Source organism: Mesoplodon densirostris, chromosome 3 (genome assembly GCF_025265405.1).
Source record: "Mesoplodon densirostris isolate mMesDen1 chromosome 3, mMesDen1 primary haplotype, whole genome shotgun sequence".
NCBI lineage: Eukaryota > Metazoa > Chordata > Mammalia > Artiodactyla > Ziphiidae > Mesoplodon > Mesoplodon densirostris.
This window is the reverse complement of record NC_082663.1, coordinates 153,094,209-153,111,205: the sequence shown is the minus strand read 5'-3', so window position 1 is coordinate 153,111,205 and position 16,997 is coordinate 153,094,209. Positions and strand designations below refer to the sequence as shown.

The 16,997-nt window shown below is 60.3% G+C and overlaps 2 protein-coding genes across 4 annotated transcripts in view; one reads left to right on the top strand and one right to left on the bottom strand.

Annotated features, from left to right (window-relative positions):
- BSG (basigin (Ok blood group)) overlaps positions 1-16,997 on the top strand; it is a 252,324-nt gene that overhangs the window by 58,462 nt on the left and 176,865 nt on the right. The window lies entirely within an intron of this gene.
- Positions 15-9,596, bottom strand: RNF126 (ring finger protein 126). Of its 3 annotated transcripts, none has more exons than XM_060094798.1 (9): positions 9,444-9,596; positions 2,989-3,047; positions 2,682-2,745; positions 2,356-2,600; positions 1,507-1,575; positions 1,363-1,432; positions 812-905; positions 570-685; positions 15-489 (listed from the first exon to the last, which is right to left on the bottom strand). In XM_060094798.1, the coding sequence occupies exons 1-9, from the start codon at positions 9,516-9,518 to the stop codon at positions 343-345; spliced, it is 939 nt and encodes a 312-aa protein (XP_059950781.1). In that variant the 5' UTR covers positions 9,519-9,596; the 3' UTR covers positions 15-342. The 3 variants fall into 3 exon arrangements, with proteins under 3 accessions (XP_059950781.1, XP_059950782.1, XP_059950783.1); XM_060094799.1 differs by having other exon boundaries at positions 2,356-2,567; XM_060094800.1 differs by having other exon boundaries at positions 2,356-2,495.

Sequence of the window (16,997 nt, the reverse complement as noted above, 5' to 3'; positions counted from 1 at the left end):
TGCAGGGCCGCGAGTGAGCTCAAACGTCCATTTATTTCAAACCAGTAATAATTTAAAATTATAAAAACCTTTCTGCCGTCGAACACGTAGAGGGTGAGGTCAGAGACAAACAGGAAGGGAGTCAGACACCCCGGGGCGGCATGTGCCCAGCCCGGCCCGGCCCGTCCCTGGGGAGGCCGGGCTCCCTCCGCAGCCGGGAGGGGCGGGTCCTCCAAGCCTGTGCCGCGGTGGGCCCGGCAGCACCGCAGTCCGTGGGCGCGAGGGGTGCGGGGGGGGGGGGGCCGCGGCGTCCGCAGTCCCAGCCCACGGCCCGGTGCTCACCCTGGGGGCCGGCCGGGATGCTCAGGAGCTGCTGGTCGGGTTCTCGTTACCGGGCGAGCTGGAGGAGGAGGACGAGGAGGAGGAGAAGCTCACGCCTGCCAGGCCCGGGGGGTCGGTGGCCGTGTTCTGTCCTGTGAGGCTCTTTCGGCAGACGGGGCAGCTGTCGTGCTTTACGGGGACAGAGGGGAGAGGGGAGCCGTTCAGAGGCGGGCGGGGCGGGGAGGGTCCCGGGCCGGCCCGCCACTCACCTGCTCTAGCCAGGGCACGATGCAGCCGTCGTGAAAGAGGTGGTTGCAGGGCAGCTGCCGCACGCGCTCACCCAACCCGTAGTCATCCTTGCACACGGGGCACTCCAGCCCGGAGCCTGTGGGAATGGGCAGGCCGTGGGGCTCTCAGGGGGGCTTCTCTGCAGCCCCCGCCAAAGGTGTCCCAGGGGATGGAGGGCACACTGGCCTCCGGACCGCTGAGAAGGCTGGGCGCGGGCGCGTACCTACGTGCTCCTCGGTCACGGGGATGGTGGGGAGGGCCTGGATTTTCTCTTTGTCTGCGGGTGGGGGACCCGTGTTTTCAAACTGATTGAGTAGCTGAAAGACAAGAGGCCAGAGTGCCGGGAGCTTGTTGGCGGGCGGGCAGGGCCCTCGCCCCATGGGGCTCTGAAATGCAAGGCTGGGTTACCTGCAAAAGCACTGAGGCCCCGTTTGTCCAGGCCCGACCCCCTCGGGGGTCAGAGGTCAGCTGCCCCCAGGAGGCCCAGCCCCGGGTTTCTGCCCACTCTTCTGCTCATCTAGTGAGCGTCCCTTCACAGCTGGGGCCGGCAGGCACCTCCCAGGGCCGAGGCACCTCCCTAACTCCTCACGCGGCTACAACCAGGGGACCGGGCGCCAGGGACAAAATACTCAGTGGAAGGCCCCAAGGTGGTCATGTCCCCACCTCACAAGTGCCACCAGGGACGTGGACGTGGGAGACGATACCCCGTCCTCCAGGGAACACGGGCCTGTAAAGTCGTCGTGCCCAGTGCCAGCCCCAGGGAGGCCCCTGTACCTGTGTGATGATCGCATCCAGGCCGTTGGCCCCCCAGGCGTAGTCCATTGGGTTTGAGTGCAGGACGCCCCTGGGCAAAGAAGTCTGGGGTTCAAGTGGCAGAGGGGCCAGACAGGGCACAGGGGGACCCCCCCACCTACTCACCAGGGGCCCAGGCCCAGGTTGGGGATGGTGGCTGGGGTGATGATGCCGTTGACCAGCTGCTGGATGATCCTGGAACAGAGCAGCCAGGCCCAAGGTTAGCGCCCTCCCAGGGAGGGGCCAGCGTCAAGGGGCTGGCTTTTCAACTGGTAATAATAAGAACCAAACACGAAAGGTGCCCAAAGGCAGGGTCTCCTTGAGGCCTGCATGGGGCCTGTCAATGCACAACTGCATCCAACTCTCATTTTGCAAACTGGGGAAAGCACCGTGGGAGATCCCAGGGGCTTGAGGAACCGTGGGATCAGCCCGGCTGTTCGCGGCGGCCCTGAAACGTGCCGGCTGAGGTCACAGTGAGCCAGGCTGTGTCCTGAGCTGGACAGGCCTCGGCCTACCTGCAGTCAAGTTCCATCTACAAAGACCCACGAAAGCTCAGCCCCGTCTCCTGCAGGGCTGGGAGGTCCTACTAGGGTCCTACTAGGTCCACCAGTCCTCACGATCCCGCACACGGGAGGGGCAGGGACACCAGACACCACTGCTCGCCTGCACCCGGGACGGCTCGTCTGGGCGTGGACCTGCGCATCTCAGCAGATGAAGATGCCCACGGGGCGGAGGCCCCTCTGAGAAGGATGATGGGGGGGCGGGGGGGGCAGACAGGCAGTGGGCACACAGCTCCTCGGGCCAGCCGGACCCACTGGGGAACCGCCCTGCCCAGGGGACGGCCCCTGAGCCAGCACCCACACCTCCGTGCCCACAGAACCTCCTGGAAGGATAGTTGGCTGCTCTGCCTGAGCGGGGTGGGGCGGGCTCGAAGCCCGGATCGTCCCGCCCGCGGCCGCCCCCGGGCCCCCTCACCCTTCCAGCGTGGGGACGCCTTCGTGCCGGCCGGTGGTCCGCCTCGCGGTGAGGCGGGCGCGGGGCTGCCGGGCGCCATACCGGTGCCGGGAGTGCTGCTCTCTCTCCCGCCGGCTCTCAGGGTCCCTGCCGTCGTCGGCCTGTGCCCCGGGGGGGAAGGTGGGAATCTCGAAGCTGTCGTCAAAGATGCCGAAAGCAAAGTGCCCGTAGCCCTGCGGCAGCGTGAACAGGGGCTGGTCCACGTTCTGCGGAGAGGAGGGCCGTGACCGCGTGGATGGGGGCGCAGAGGGGGGGGGCGGGGAGAGAGGCCACCGCTCACCGCTCACCTCGAACGGCTGCCGGCTCTGGTCCGCGGGGGCTGTGGAGGGGGCCGAGCCGTTCTCTGCACTCCTGGGAGGACAGGCGCCGTCAGCAGCGGGACAAAGGCGGGACCCCCGTACCCATGGGCCTCAGGCCGCCTTCCGCAGCCCCTGCCCAGGGCCCAAGGCAGGAGGCTGAGGAAACTAAGGGTGGGGGTCCAGCCCACGCCCCACCCAGGTCTAGCCGCCGGCCCTCATCACGGCCCCCCGTCCCCCTTACCAGGTTCGGCCAGCGCACCCTCGGGCCGAGGGTCTGTGCCGGGGGCAGCCTTACCTGGTCTCTTCCGGAAGCTCCTCGATAAAGCCAGACTCGCATCTTGGACAGATGTAATCCTGCGGGAGGAGAGGGCAGCGAGTGTGATCTCGGGGCTGAGGTAGGGCCATCATGGGCGTCATCTCAAGGCCCTGGGCGGGAACCCGCCAGGTCCGGCCGGGCCGCCCCGGGCAGGGCTGGCGCACAGATGCCCTTGACCGTGGCTACACCCTCCGATACTCCCCTCGCAGGTGGGCTCCGAGCTCTCTGGTGGCCTCCTCGACCTCCCATGTCCCCGAGTCCATCAGCCAGTGCTCCCCACAGTGACAGAAGTCAGTTTCGGGGCTTCCAGTCAGCCGCATCCATCAACAAGCTAGCTGACATGGGTTCAGCGAACTCTCCCAACTTGGGGGACACGAGACTGTTCTGTGACACCCTCACCCACACACGCACAAAAAGGAGGGCTGGGAGAGTGACTAGCGGGGCTCCAGGACTATCTGGGCCTCGGAACAGATCCGCTCCCAAGAAGGTGGCCACTGAGGGTGGGAGGCACCACCCAGGCAGAGGGACCGGCCTGCGGAACATTCTGGCAGCCCCAGCACGCAGCCCATGACACCAGGCTGGAGCTTGACTCCATCCACACCGGCCACCTGCCCTCCCAGCCCTCGCTTTCCCCAGGCCGGACAGCCAGCGGGCAGAGACCATGATGTTCCAAGGAAGCGGAGAGGGGGACCCGCCCCAGGGACGGCAAGACGTCTGAGCACCAAAGCCGCCACTCAGGCCCAGAACCGGGCCCAGGCCACACGTCCCAAAGTCACACAAACAGGGAGCTGAGCCGCGAGCGTGAGGTCCTTCCACCCGAGGCCAGCCACGTACCCACGGGGAGAGGCATGGTTCCCGGGAGCAGAGGGCACCGCTGGCCTTGCCACCCTCTGCGGGAAGCGACGCCGGGGTGCAGCGGGCATGGCCCACCCTGTGGACGGCGGGACCACCACGGTGCATACCGTGTCCCCCCACCTGCCCCGCTCCAGAAAGCAAAGGGAGGTCGAGGATCAGAGGACACTGTCTGAGCCACGGGGAGGGCTGCTGGAGCTGCACAGGTGATGGGGACTTGTATCCAGAATACCTACAGAACTCTCACAATTCAACAACAAAAAGACAAACACCCTGGTTAAAAAACGGCCAGAGAGAATGGTAGTGTGATGAACTGGAAGATTGGGATTGACATACATACACTAATATGTATCAAATGGATAACTAATAAGAACCTGCTGCATAAAAATATTAAAAAAATTCAAAACTTCAAAAAAAAAAAAAAAAAAAAACGGACAGAGGATCAGAACAGACATTTCTCCCAGATAGACAAGTGGCAACAAGCCAAGAACAGACACACAACACAGGCAACAGGGAAACACAACCCGAAACCAGCGGGACACACTTCACACCTGCCCGGACGGCTGGACCCACAAAGCCGGCAAGGACCAGTGCAGGGAGGAGCTGGAGAAATCGGAGCCCCTCCACGGCCGGTGGGGGCATGAGACGGGGCAGCGTCCTCGGAAAACAGTCAGTCACCCCACGGCCCTGATTCCACTGCCAGGCGCCCACCAGGGGCAACGGAGACACACGTCCACAGCAGCCAAAGGCGGACACAACCTAAGTGTCCACCAGTGGATGACGGATAAACACCACATGGTCCCTCCACACACGGGAGCATCACGCAGCCACGTAAAAGGGGGAAGCCTCGACACTCACTACCACGTGGACGGACCCTGAGAACACGATGCTCAGTGAGAGAAGCCAGACACAGAAGGACACACAGTGGGTGATTCCATTGATGGGAAACGTCCAGAACAGGCCAATCCACAGACACAGGGAGTGGACTAGTGGCTGTCAGGGGCTGGGGTGACAGCTGATGGGCACAAGGCTTCTGTTTGGGGTGACAGAATGTTCTGGACTTGGACAGAGGTGACTGCTGGCTTCAGGACTCTGAGTGGACTGAACACACCAACGTGTACGCTTTAAATGGGTGGAGTGTATCGCAATAACGCTGAGCCAGAAATGACAGGGATGGCAGCGCTCTGCCCTCCTGAGCAGGGGCGAGGGGCCCAGGGGAGGCTCCCCTAAACAGTAAGTGGCCACGACAGTTGTCACTGGCGTGGGATTTCCAGGGCCAGCGGGGACATCACTCAGGGGCTCCTCCTAAGGCCCCCCAGCCAGCCCTCAACCTGTTGTTTATTTCAACGTTTCACAGGGTGCAAAACGTGGCCACAGGAGGCTTTGTGATGGGTGACCTGGTGACCAGGGTTCTCACCCCCTCCGGAAGCCCCCGGGGGGAGGGCAATGGACACAGGCAAACGTGGCTGCAGGTGAGTCTGTGGTGACCGAGGTTAGGAAGCTGGGAACCAGACGGCCCCTGAACACAAGCTCACAGCCAAGCTAGGACTCTGGCCTGCCCACACCACCAGGGTCTGACCTGGCTCAGCAGGCAGGTCCAGAACCTCACTGGAGCCTGGCAGAACCCCCGTGAGAAGCGTCTCTCTCTCTCTCCTGGGGACCCTGCCTGCCCCAGGCCCGCACCCTGCCCGCCCCAGGCCCGCACCCTGCCCCAGGGTGAGCCTAGAAGAGCCAGGGCGGGGCCGTCGCCACACCCTGCTGGAGATCGGGCACCCCCTCTTCCACTCTTGAGGCTCGCCACTGCTCCTGGGTGCCTGAGAGCCTGTCACCTCGCCATTCTCTGGGGTCCCTGTGTCTCCCTGAACCCAAGTGCTCCCCACCTCACCTTGCAGCCCCTGAACAACCCAGCCCGGCCACGCCCACTCCCAGCTCCACCCATCTCTGGGCCTCTGCCATCCCCTGTCCCCTGTGTCCCCTCGATCCGAGCAGATATCTACCTGGCTTGCTCCCTCTTGGAAGCTGGGTCTGCTCAAACATCACCTCCCGGCTGCAAGCCTCGGTCTCCCCATCTGCAAACGGAGGGTGGCCTCAACCCCAGGCTCTGGAATCCGGCAGCCGCGGCTGTCCTGCGGCTCAGTGCTGGCTGTGGTCAGGCCCTGCTCTGCGCCCTCCACCCTCGGAGAGCCCCACGCCCTGAGACTGAGTGGCCTGACTGAGCAGCGATCGCCCCGCACCCAGGGATTCAGGCAGGGCCCCGGGTTCTGCTCGCAGGCGGTGGGGAAGGCCCAGACCCTGGTCTTCCCATGCTCTCCTCCAAGGGCGTGTCCCTGAGACTTGTATTACATCACCGTGTAATAAAGGCGGTGGAAACCCCAGGATGGAGTGCTCGCCCCCCACAGGGCAGGACCCTAGCTCGTGAGCACCTGTTCCTAGCCAAAGACTCCTCGTGTTGAGGAGGTGGCCGGCAAGGGGCCATCCTGTCATCATCACCACGGCAACAGCGGCCGACTGGCAGACGGCGAGACAGCAAGTGCTACATCTACTGAGCGTTTGCTCCCTGTGTTCGGCCAGCTGGGGCCCTCAGAGACAGGCCTCACCCTTCACGCGCCCCTTCACACCACGTGCAGACCCAGGGTCCCCGGCCAGGCGCGTGTGGTGAAGCCGGGGACCATGAGGTGGGAGCTGGAGAGACGCTGGCCTTGGCGGGCCCAGGGCCCCCAGAAAGGGTTGGGGCACAGAGCTGCAGGGGATATGTGAGCTCAGGTCCAGACACAGACGTGACGAGACTCCCCACGCCCCTGCAGCCCCTCGTGCTCCCAGCCTGGGTTCACCAGCCCCCAGGGGCAACCCTCCTCAGATGTCACTGGGCCCAGGGGCCCACCCAGACCCCGTGGGCAAGTGCTCCCACCCCACAGCACTCTCTTCTGCGTCTTAGCAGCTGCCCCGCAAAGCGCATTCCCGCTCCTCTGTCGCCCCCAGCGTCTGTGAGCCCCACGCATGCTGCTGAATGCCGGGGTGCTGCACCGTCCCAGGGCCTCGCATCACCTGCCTGGGGCCCGCTGAGTGCCGGCAAGCTCCCATCGGTGTGACACGCGGGGCCACCCTGCCAGGGGTGCGCCTCACTTCAGCCTCCAACGGCGCCGGGAGGCTTGGAGGTGCAGCCGGGGAGCCCCACGGTGTGGCTCTGTCTGGCGCCCCTCGTCCAGCCACTCCTCCGGGGCTCAGCCCCCTGCTGCATCCCCAGACTCCCGCCCTGCCCTGCACCGGCTGTCTCTGGAGCAGCCGTTGGGTCGGCCCCGTGGGGCAGCCCTCATCTCTGGGCCCCTGGGTCTCAACTCCAGGCCCGGGGCTGAGCCTCCCTGGGCCTCAGCAGCAGCGGGAAAATGGGCGCCCTCGGCAGAGGCACAGCACGCCGCCGGGCGGGCGGGGGCCCGGCCTGCTCCCCAGCGGCTCTGTGTGGAGGACTAGGTAGGTGCAGGTGCGTAAGGCTGGGGAAGCACAGGGGCCTTCTCTCCTCACCCTGATGGCCCTCCGAGGCAGCTGCCAGGTCCTGTCCCCGTCCTCCGACCCTGCTCAGGGACACTTCTGAGAGGAAGGCAGGGGCCATCCACAGGACAGCAGGCCTCAACAAGGCCACCCGTGGTGGTGGGCTGAACCCCAAATGCCATCTGGTCCGCCCACCCGTGGGCCCCGCCCGCGGACGCCCCATGTCCACCTCGTCCCCGGTGCTCCCGTTTCCTGGGGGAATCGAGTCTGGGCCTGCACACCTGCGCAGAGGCCTCCGGGTCGGCCAGCCGGTCCGGTTCCTGCTCCCACACGCCCGCTCCAGGCAGGCACCAGCCTCCCCGGCTTCCCGGGCCCCCCCTGCCCTTGCGCGCCCGTCAAGCACAGCGGTGCCCTCGCCAACCCATCTGACAGGCGAGGAGACCGAGGCCCAGGGCGTCTGGGCTGCTGGGAGGAAGCCGGCGGGCAGAGGGCCACGACAGCAGGTCAGGAGGAGCAGCTCAACACCAGCCGGCGTCTCACTGCACACCAACCTAGGGCCAATTTCACGTGAACAGAAGTCCGTGCTGGCGGGGGGCAGGGGGTGGGGGTGGTGGCGGGAAGCGCAATTGCTGGCGGGGAACTTCCAACGTCACCACGTTAAGAGCCCACCTTCCTGCCCCTGAGAACACCAAGTGCGCCCCTTACTCATAAACAGACACCCACTCTACTGGGCCTCTTCGAATCCCGTCCCAAACCCCACGCCGGTCCCCTCCCTGCCATTATTTGAGCTTAACAGAATTTACCAACGTTCCCAATCAAATATTTGCCAATCGCTTGTTCAGCGTTGGCTCCCTATAAACTGGGAGGGCAAAGGTCATGGCTACCTTGTCACCACTGGATCCTGTGACTAGGAAAAACCTGGCTAGCCCAGTGACAGTCGGAAAAGGTCAGGGTCCTTCTCGGCCAGGACCCGGGCCCCAGGCTGGCCCCAGGACGGGAGGCCAGAACAGCTAGCAACACAGACTGCTCGGCCCCAGGCTTCCCGATGGCTCTGGACAGGCCACTCTGGGATAAGCCTGAGACCCAGGGCCTGTCCAGGGCTCACAACAGCTGCGAGGGGCTGCGTGCAGCTCCTTCAGGCTGGGGACTGTCCTGCGACCAGCCCCTTCCTGCCAGTTGAGAAAACCAGACCCATTGCTGGGGCGCGCAGGGAGCCGGAAGAGGCAGGAGGAGGACTTCTTCCGGGACGCTGGAGTGGGGGAGTGGGGCAAGTCTCAGCTCCTCAAGTCTGCTCATGCACCCAGGGTTTCGATTTATGCCCCCCCGCCAAGCCCCTTGCCTCTGGAAGCCACACCACCTCTCCCCTTTCTCTCCTCCTGGGCCCAGGCACTCCTCTCCGCTCCAAACCCTGACTCTAGCTCACTCTCCTCTGAAGCTGGGATAATGTCCACCAACTCCTGCCTCCCCCAGGGAAGCCCACAGCTGCAAAGGCAGGACTAAGAGGCTGGCTCTAAAATCAACCAGGTGACCAAGGAGAGCTGGTGCTCTATCAATCGTTGCCACCTGCAGCTCCTTCCCCTGGTCAACCGCACCGCCCGCTTCTTGCTCCCCGAGAGCTAGCCGAGCGGCAAATGCCGGGAGCGGGGCCGCCCTGGGGCGCCGTGCCTTCAGTCTTCTACCCGTGCAGCGGGGGAGGGTCGGCCGGGAGCGGGGGCACTGATCCCATCCTGGACCTACCGACTCGGAACTTCCGGGCTGAGGGGTCTGGAAACCGAGCCTTTCACGAGCAGCCCTCCCGCGGCCTCCACCCGGGCGAGGACGCAGGGCCCACCTGGGTGCAGGCCCCCACCCCCGGGAGGCAGAAGAACGCAGGCTCGGGCCGCCGTCGGGCCCGGGAGAGCGGCGACTCCCTCCCACGAGGCGCCCGCGGCGCCGACCGCGCTCGTGGCCGGCGTCGTTCCCTCCCGGCAGCCAGCCCCGCTGCGCCACCAGGGCCGCCCGCTTCCGGGCCCTCCGCGGGGACCTCAGTTTCCCCGTCCGAGCCAGCTCGCCTCAGGCTGAGGCAAAGGCCCCCGCCCGCCCGGCCTGGGCCTCACCGGCAGGCGCGGCACGATCTCGACCGAGCAGCAGTGGCAGAAGTACCGTCCGGGCTGCGGTGACGCCTCGGCCATGGCCACCGCCGCCTCCTCCGCGCCGCCCGCCCCCCGCGCGGCACGCGCCGCCCGCCACCGGCCGTTTGCTGCTCCCTCGCCGGCCGACGCTCCCGCGCACGCTCACGCAAGGCACGCAGGGCACGCACGGCGTGAGACAGGGAAGGGCGGCGGAAGCGGGGCAGGCGGCGCACGCGGCGGGCGGTGGCCCGGGCGACGGTGGCTGCCGAGGGGCAAACTAGGTGCGGGCGCAGGGCCGGGGCGGGGCCAGGCTGTGGGGATGGCAGAGGGGGGCGGGTCCTGAGGGGGCGAGGCCGAGTACCCTTGGCAAACCTGGATCAGGGCCCGGGGTGGGGTTGGGGCGGGGACGAAGACTGCGGGGAAGGCCGAAGGCGGGTCTTGGGCGGGGCCGAGCCCCTCCTCTTCTACAAATCTAGAAAGGTCCCCGCTTCCCTCATTATTTCTCTTATTGCCTTTCTGTCCTCACTGTTCCTGGGACGCTCCTGAGCGCTCTCCCCTCCGGACGTTTGCACTGGCTGTGCCCCTACCCGGTGCACCGTTCCCAAGACACCTGCGTGGCTTCCTAACCCACGCGTTTCAAGTCTTTGCTCAAATGTCCATCTATTGAGGCGCCCTCCGCAATAGCACTTATTTCTGCCTGATAAACTGTAGGGTCAGCTCCACAGCAGAAGGGATTTTTGTATCTTGTTCCCGGCTGGACTCAGAACAGTGCCTGGCACACAGGCAATCGATAAACATTCGTTGAATGCATACAGACAGGAGACCCATTCCTGAATCAAGGAGGGCTGTCCTCCCATGCCTCAGTGTGGCACATGGGATAAGAGAGTCTGAGGCTTGCCAGGTATGGCCTTGTTTCCATGATGCCTTCGGGTGAGAAGAGGACAGAAAACCTAAACCCCCCAAAAAATTAATCAGCAGGCCAGGGTCATTTATGAGGTTAGTTCCAGGCCAATCATGCACTTATTTCTTTATCCACTCGACAAACTTTCACTGAGCTCCTGTAGTATGCCAGACCCTTTGCTGGGTGCAAGGACACAGCAGGGGCAATCACAGACTCATCAGGCAATAAAAGTGGTTTTCTGAAGTATTCCATGTCTGGAGGAGACAGAGCTGGTTGCAGATGCCCCCCAGCCCCGTGAAGTTGAGCCGGAGGATGAGTCCCTAGGGTAGCCTTGGTTCAGCCTGGGGAGACAGACAGGACTTCCCAGGGGAGAGGACATTGGAGCCAGGGTTTTGAAGAACGAATAGGAGTTGGTTGGAGTTGCGCTTCCTGCTGAAGGGAGCATTGGAGCACGAGTGTCAAGGAATTACAAATTGGAGCCTGTGTATAAAGGACCTTGAATGTCAAGAGACTAGGAACAGGGATTTGTCTGCCAGCCGCCATTTTGTACCCCTCAAGGCTCAGTGATTCCAAGCCATTCCTGCTCTGACCACCAGAGAGCGCCCCAACCCTGTTGCTGGGAAACCAGGCAACACCCACCCACCCACCCCCCAGGATGGGCCTTTTGCCTCAGGCCGTTAATGCCTCGCCCTGGGCTTGTTTCACACCAAAGACATATATTCATTCATTCATCCTGCAGAAGTTTGTTTTTTTGGTGTGGGTTTTTTTTTTTGTTTGTTTTGCCGCGCAGCTTGTGGAGTCTTAGCTCCCCAACCAGGGATTGAACCCTGGGCCCTCAGCAGTGAGAGCACGTAGTCCTAACCACTAGACTGCCAGGGAATTCCCCATCCTGCAGAAGTTTATGAGGTACTGCCCAAGAGGCCTTGGAGTCAGCGGGCATGCGTTCAAATCCCACCAAGTCACACTGGTTCTGTGGTCCTGGGCAACTCACTTAACCTCTCTGGGCAGGTGGCAGAAACTGCCTCTTAGGGTTGTGAGATTGGATTAGGCTTGGGGCACCTGTGGGTACCCAAAACACCTCCTCACTGGGCCCTGCTGCCTGCCCTGAGTTTATCTGCCCCTCTCCCATCCCTCCCCAGCCCAGTCTCATTCGCCCCCATTGGTGGGCCAATCTGTATCCCACCTCAGGGCATTTGCCTGGTCATGCCCTCTGCTGGGAGTGTCATTCCTACCTTCTCTTCTCTTTACCTGCTTCTCATGAGGCTGTCCCGACCCTGTCCTGGGGGACATCTCTTGCTGCACCCGGCTGCCCAGTGCCTTCTTCCCTCTTCCCCCGCCACGGCCACTCTTGGATCCAGGAGTTATCAGTGGTGTCTCCCAATATATGAAGCCAATACCCTGCATATAGTAGGTGCTCAATAGCACCTCAGTGCCAGGCCCGCGCAGGGTGCTGGGGATACAGTGGGAACAAGAATATGGGGTTTTGTATATTATAAAACTAAGAGCTCAGGATGTGCCAGGCCTGAAATTTAATCCTCATACAAACACCATGATGTAGGAAAAATGAAGACTCCCATTTTACAGATGAGGAGACTGAGGCTCAAACATGGTCATATAGCAGACTCCACCATTGGACCTCTGGATCTGGGCTACTTGCCCTGCTGGTCACCCTGGGACTGGGGCATCTGAATTCAAGAAATCGGGCCACTGTCTGCATGTGATCCAGTGTTCCTGAGGTTCTCAGGCCTCAGGCATCCATTTGTGACTGGTGGCCACCTTGCTGCTGCCACTGATGGGACAGATTTGTGAGGGGTGCCCTGGCCACCCCAGGGCTCTCTGATTGCGGGGTGCAGTGAGACACAGGTGCCTCCTGATAGGTTCTCAGCATTTTCTTGAAAAGTCTTTGAAAGTGGATTATGAGGTAACCCCTCAGGACAGAACCATGTCACACACACCCCAAGTCACTGACTTGGGTTCAAATCAAGCCTCTGGGAGGGACCTTTGGAGGCTTTGGAGCTGGAGAAAGCAGTGCTGTTACCCACCTTGCAGGCAGGTCACCACTCCACCAGGCATTATTTCAACAGGTATGAGTACACTGCTATCTGCTCATGCATTTTGGGGTTTGCTTTTTATTCTTTTATTTAAATATTTTCTTATGTCCTTTTTTTCTTTTTATTTATATTTGTTGGTTTGTGGGTTTTATTTCTATTTTTTCATTTGCTTCTTTTAATTAATTTATTTATTTTTGACTGCATTGGGTCTTCGTTGCTGCGCGCGGGCTTTCTCTAGTTGCGGCGAGTGGAGGCTACTCTTCGTTGCAGGGTGCAGGCCTCTCACTGCGGTGGCTTCTCTTGTTGCGGAGCACAGGCTCTAGGTGTGCGGGCTTCAGTAGTTGTGGCACGTGGGCTCAGTAGTTGTGGCTCGCAGGCTCTAGAGTGCAGGCTCAGTAGTTGTGGCACACGGGCTTAGTTGGTCCACAGCATGTGGGATCTTCCCGGACCAGGGCACGAACCCGTATTCCCTGCTTTGGCAGGCGGATTCTTAACCACTGTGCCACCAGGGAAGCCCCATTTACTTTTTTGTTTGTTTGTTTTTTATTTCTGTCGATACTTTTTGAGTTGTGCTTTTTCCTCTTTTTTTCACTTTTTAATTCATATGTTTTAGTTTGTGGAATGGGTTTGTTTTTTAACTTTATTTTTGATTTGTTGGTTTGGAGATATAAACACACACAGTAATTCCTCAGAGTTCTGTTCTAATGGCCTGACGTGGACCCCTGAGTCACCCATACCCAGACCAGGACCCAGGACCCTGCAGCCCCAGAACCTCCGATATTCCCCAAGCTATTCCCCAGGAGGGTAGTCACCATCATGTTAGATCCAACTTCCTTCATTTCTACCTGCTCAAAGAATCTTTCAGGAATAAGCCGTCAGAACAGGGACGGGGAAGCCAGTGGGGGAGATGGATGCCTCCATTCTCTCTCTCCTGATGAATGTCCCTTGAGTGCTGCTCAAAAGTTGTTATTTTAAACAATTTCTAACTTGCAGAAAAGTTTCAAGAATAATACAAAGGGCCCCGCGCGTCCTTGACCCAGACGACCCAGTGGTTAACATTTTTCGCTCTCTCTCTCTGTCTGTGTGGAATTTCAGGCAACGTTACTGCCCCCACGCCCCTTTATCCCAAACACGACCAGGCCTACTTCCAAAAGCAGGCCTCTCTCTTACTTGAACCAGTAGCACGTTTACCAAACTGGGTAATCAGCTTTCAGGGCTTTACCAAGGCTGCCCCATCCCCACCCCCACCCCCGGAAAAGGGGGTGGGGTCCCTCCACCTCTCAGCCTGTCAGGGACAGAGACCACCATGCAATCCCTCAATCAAGATGCTGGTGGAGGATCGACTGTGTGCTAGGAGCAAGAACACAGCCGGGATGCAACAACAAATGTCTGCGAAACTAGCCACGCACTCAACAATACTGAGCGCCATGATGCGCAGAATAAAGGCCCCCAAATACGTCTGATTTCAGCCCAGTAAGACTCCTGTCGGACTCCTGATCTCCAGAAGTAATAAATGTGTGCTGTTTTCAGCAGCTAAATTTACGGCACTTTGTTAAAGCAGCAAACAGGAAACTCATACGTCAAGCTATACTGGGTCACCTCCAGACACAGGCCGCATTTGTGAGTTTCCTTGAAACCCCACCCCCAACAGGCCATTGGCCAGTGCTGGATCACATGGTTGTGCCTGACAGCTCGTCAACTCTGTTCAACCAATCAGAATTCACCTCTGGGCTGAGGGCGGGCCCTACCTTCTGCCGCAAACGTGGCCGCCTGATTCCTGCGTAAAATCTCGTTGTCCCCTGTAGGGAAGGGGGTGGGGTGGGGACGTTCGGGGTTATCGTGGTAAAGTAGCTGCGGGAAGGGGTATGAATTGAGCAGGCCCAGAAACAAGGGCTTCAAACCCAGGCCGGCAAGCCTGGACTCCATCCGGGGGCTATGGGGAGCCGTGGGTGGCGTTTGGAGCAGGGACCGTGTGTACGATGGTAGCATTATAATGCCCAGCTCTGTTCAGAGATCTCCCATGCTATCTGCCATGGCCGAGTCTTCAGTGCTGCCTTGGTTATCATCGTATGCCCCACTAGGGAACAAGCAAGGCCTTGCTTCCCACAGCTTGGAGTGCTTCACGTCTAGTCCAAGGGCTGCAGATGCTAAGTTCATATGGAGTCTATCACAAGCATTCTTCTGGCTTGAGTAATATGGGATCGGGTGACCCTGAGCGTTCTGGACCAGGCCATGACCTGCATCCTGGACGCAGTGGCACATCAGAGTGTGTGTGTGATTCCTACAGCCCCTGCAGAACCCCCTGCTCTGGATTCTAAAGGCTCCGCTTGAATAAAATGTAAACGGGCTTATTGTAAGCTGGTTTTGTCCACAGCAAGTGACAGAAACGCCTCTTAAACCAGCTTTATCTAATTGGGGAGGCGGAGTTCAGGCACAGCTGGATCCAGGACCTCCAAAAACAGCACAGGGCATTGCTGCTGCCTCTCTTGGCTCAGTGTCCCACTGCGCCGGCCTCTCCCTGGCCATTGGCAGGAGCAACCTGCAGCTCCAGGCTCACACCCCTCTAGCTCAGGCAAGAAGTGGGTGTCCCTTTCCCAGCAAAAGTCTCAGAGCTGACTCTTCCTGGTTTGCTGAATGTCCGACGATTCTAAGTGGTTGGGCCTTGGTTGGTGCCCACTCTTGGGGACATTTGAGCTGGGAGTGCAGGAGATGATCCCCCAAAGGAAAATCTGGTGCTGGAACTGGAGCAGGGATGCCAGCCACAACCTGGGGGCTCATCCTGATTGCTCAGGGCTCAGCACATGGGTCCTGGAACCTTGCTTACCTGGTATTGACTCCATTCTCAACCTTGTGGGGCTTTGTAACGCCCCCACCCGAAAGTCACTTTCCTTCCTCCAGCCTCAGTTTCCCTCTCTGTAAAATGGATGCCTGCCTCACAGCATTGTGGGGAATGGCAAAATACTTACCCATTCTTAATTAATAAGAATCTCTGCACCATGTCATGCCCCTACCATGCACCAGGCATTGTCCCTGGTGTCCTGGCTGAAATCTGCAGTACTGGGATCTGTGCCCATTTTACAGATGAGAGAATGGAGGCATGGAGATGTCACATGTGGCTTGGCCAGAGTGGCACAGACTGCACTGGGCTTCCACCAGATGCCTCCTTCTCCCTCCAGACCTCAGTCCCCTCCTTGGAAACCTTCCTGCTCCTAGGGTCTCTGTCCTGCGACCGTTTTCCACCAGTGCTCACTCCCTCGTTTGTCTCCAGCCAGGCAGGGACCATATCACTGCGACACTGAACCCCTTTGTATTAGCTGCTGTCACAAATCGACACAAACTTGGGGCCTTGAAACAACACAAATTTTTCTCTTCTAGTTCTGGAGGTCAGAAGTCCAACATGGGTTTCTCTGAGCTAAAATCAAGGTACTGACAGAGCTGCATTCCTTTCTGGAGACTCCAGGGGAGAATCTGTTCCTTGCCTTTTCCAGCTTCTAGAGGCTGCCCACATTCCTTGGCCGGAGGCCCCCTCCTCCCTCTTTAAAGCCAAAAACAGCAGATCAAGTCCTTCTCATGTTGCATCTCTCCAACCACGGTGGGGAAGCTCCCCACTTTCAAGGATCCTGTGATGACACTGGGCCCACCTGGATAGCCCAGGATCATCTCCCATCCCAAGGACCTCAACTTAATCCTATCTGCAAAGTCCTTTTGCCATGGGAGGTGACATATTCACAGGGTCCAGGGACCCACATGTCTCAGGGGGCTGTATTCGGGCTTTCTCTTACTTGTAGCACACACAGACCATGACTTCTTTTCCCATCCCCCCTTCCCTCCCCCACTGTTCAATCTAACAATGTAAATGTCCTCCTCTTCTGAGAAGTCTGCCTTGATCTCCCCAGGCTGGGTCAGGTACAGCATCCTCCATCACAGCTCTGTTTATGTTGGACTGTCACTGTCGGTTTCCCTGGGGTGGTGAGCAGGGACCTAGGGGAGTCATGATGGGTATGGGCTAGGGAGGAACCTTATGGCAGGCGCCTGGGGTAGGAAGCAGGCTGCAGGCTGGGTCGGGGTGGTGAGGAGGGCACAAATGGGAGATACTCAGAAGAGGGCTCCCCAAAGAGGGCCATGACTTGTTTGAGGTCATCCAGTGCAGAGCCTCTGAGTTGGGGAGACACGCCAGGCTGGGGAGCAGAAGGCCACTGGCCTCTGGCCTCGGTTTCGAACCCACGCCAGGCTGACAATGGCCCTTTTATTTGCACAGCCCAGGACGGGGTGGCTGAGCCATGGTAGGGTCAGGTCTCAGCCAAGGTCACCCTGTCCAGCCCCCGCACACCCTTGCTGAGAACACAGGGTCTCATTCCTGCCCCATTTCCCAACCAGGGGAGAATCTCCTTGGACTGTCAGAGGCCAAGGCCAGGTCGAGACAGCTGGGTGCCCTCCCTCAGTGCTGCTAGGAAGTAATGTGGCCCTTGGCACTGGCCTGGGGACACGGGTCAGGCTGGGTAGCTAAGGTGGAGTAAGTGGTCTGGGCATGGTGTCGGCCAGCAGCAGATCTCGTGCATGCAGAGGAAGGGCTGTGCCTTCAGGGAT

Excerpts from the sequence above, each read along its gene's own strand:
- RNF126 (XM_060094798.1), bottom strand. The coding sequence starts at position 9,518 with ATGGCCGAGGCGTCACCGCAGCCCGGACGGTACTTCTGCCACTGCTGC. Across the intron at positions 906-1,362 it reads TGGATGCGATCATCACACAG|CTACTCAATCAGTTTGAAAA; the intron begins GTACAGGGGCCT and ends CTTGTCTTTCAG. Across the intron at positions 490-569 it reads TCGTGCCCTGGCTAGAGCAG|CACGACAGCTGCCCCGTCTG; the intron begins GTGAGTGGCGGG and ends GTCCCCGTAAAG.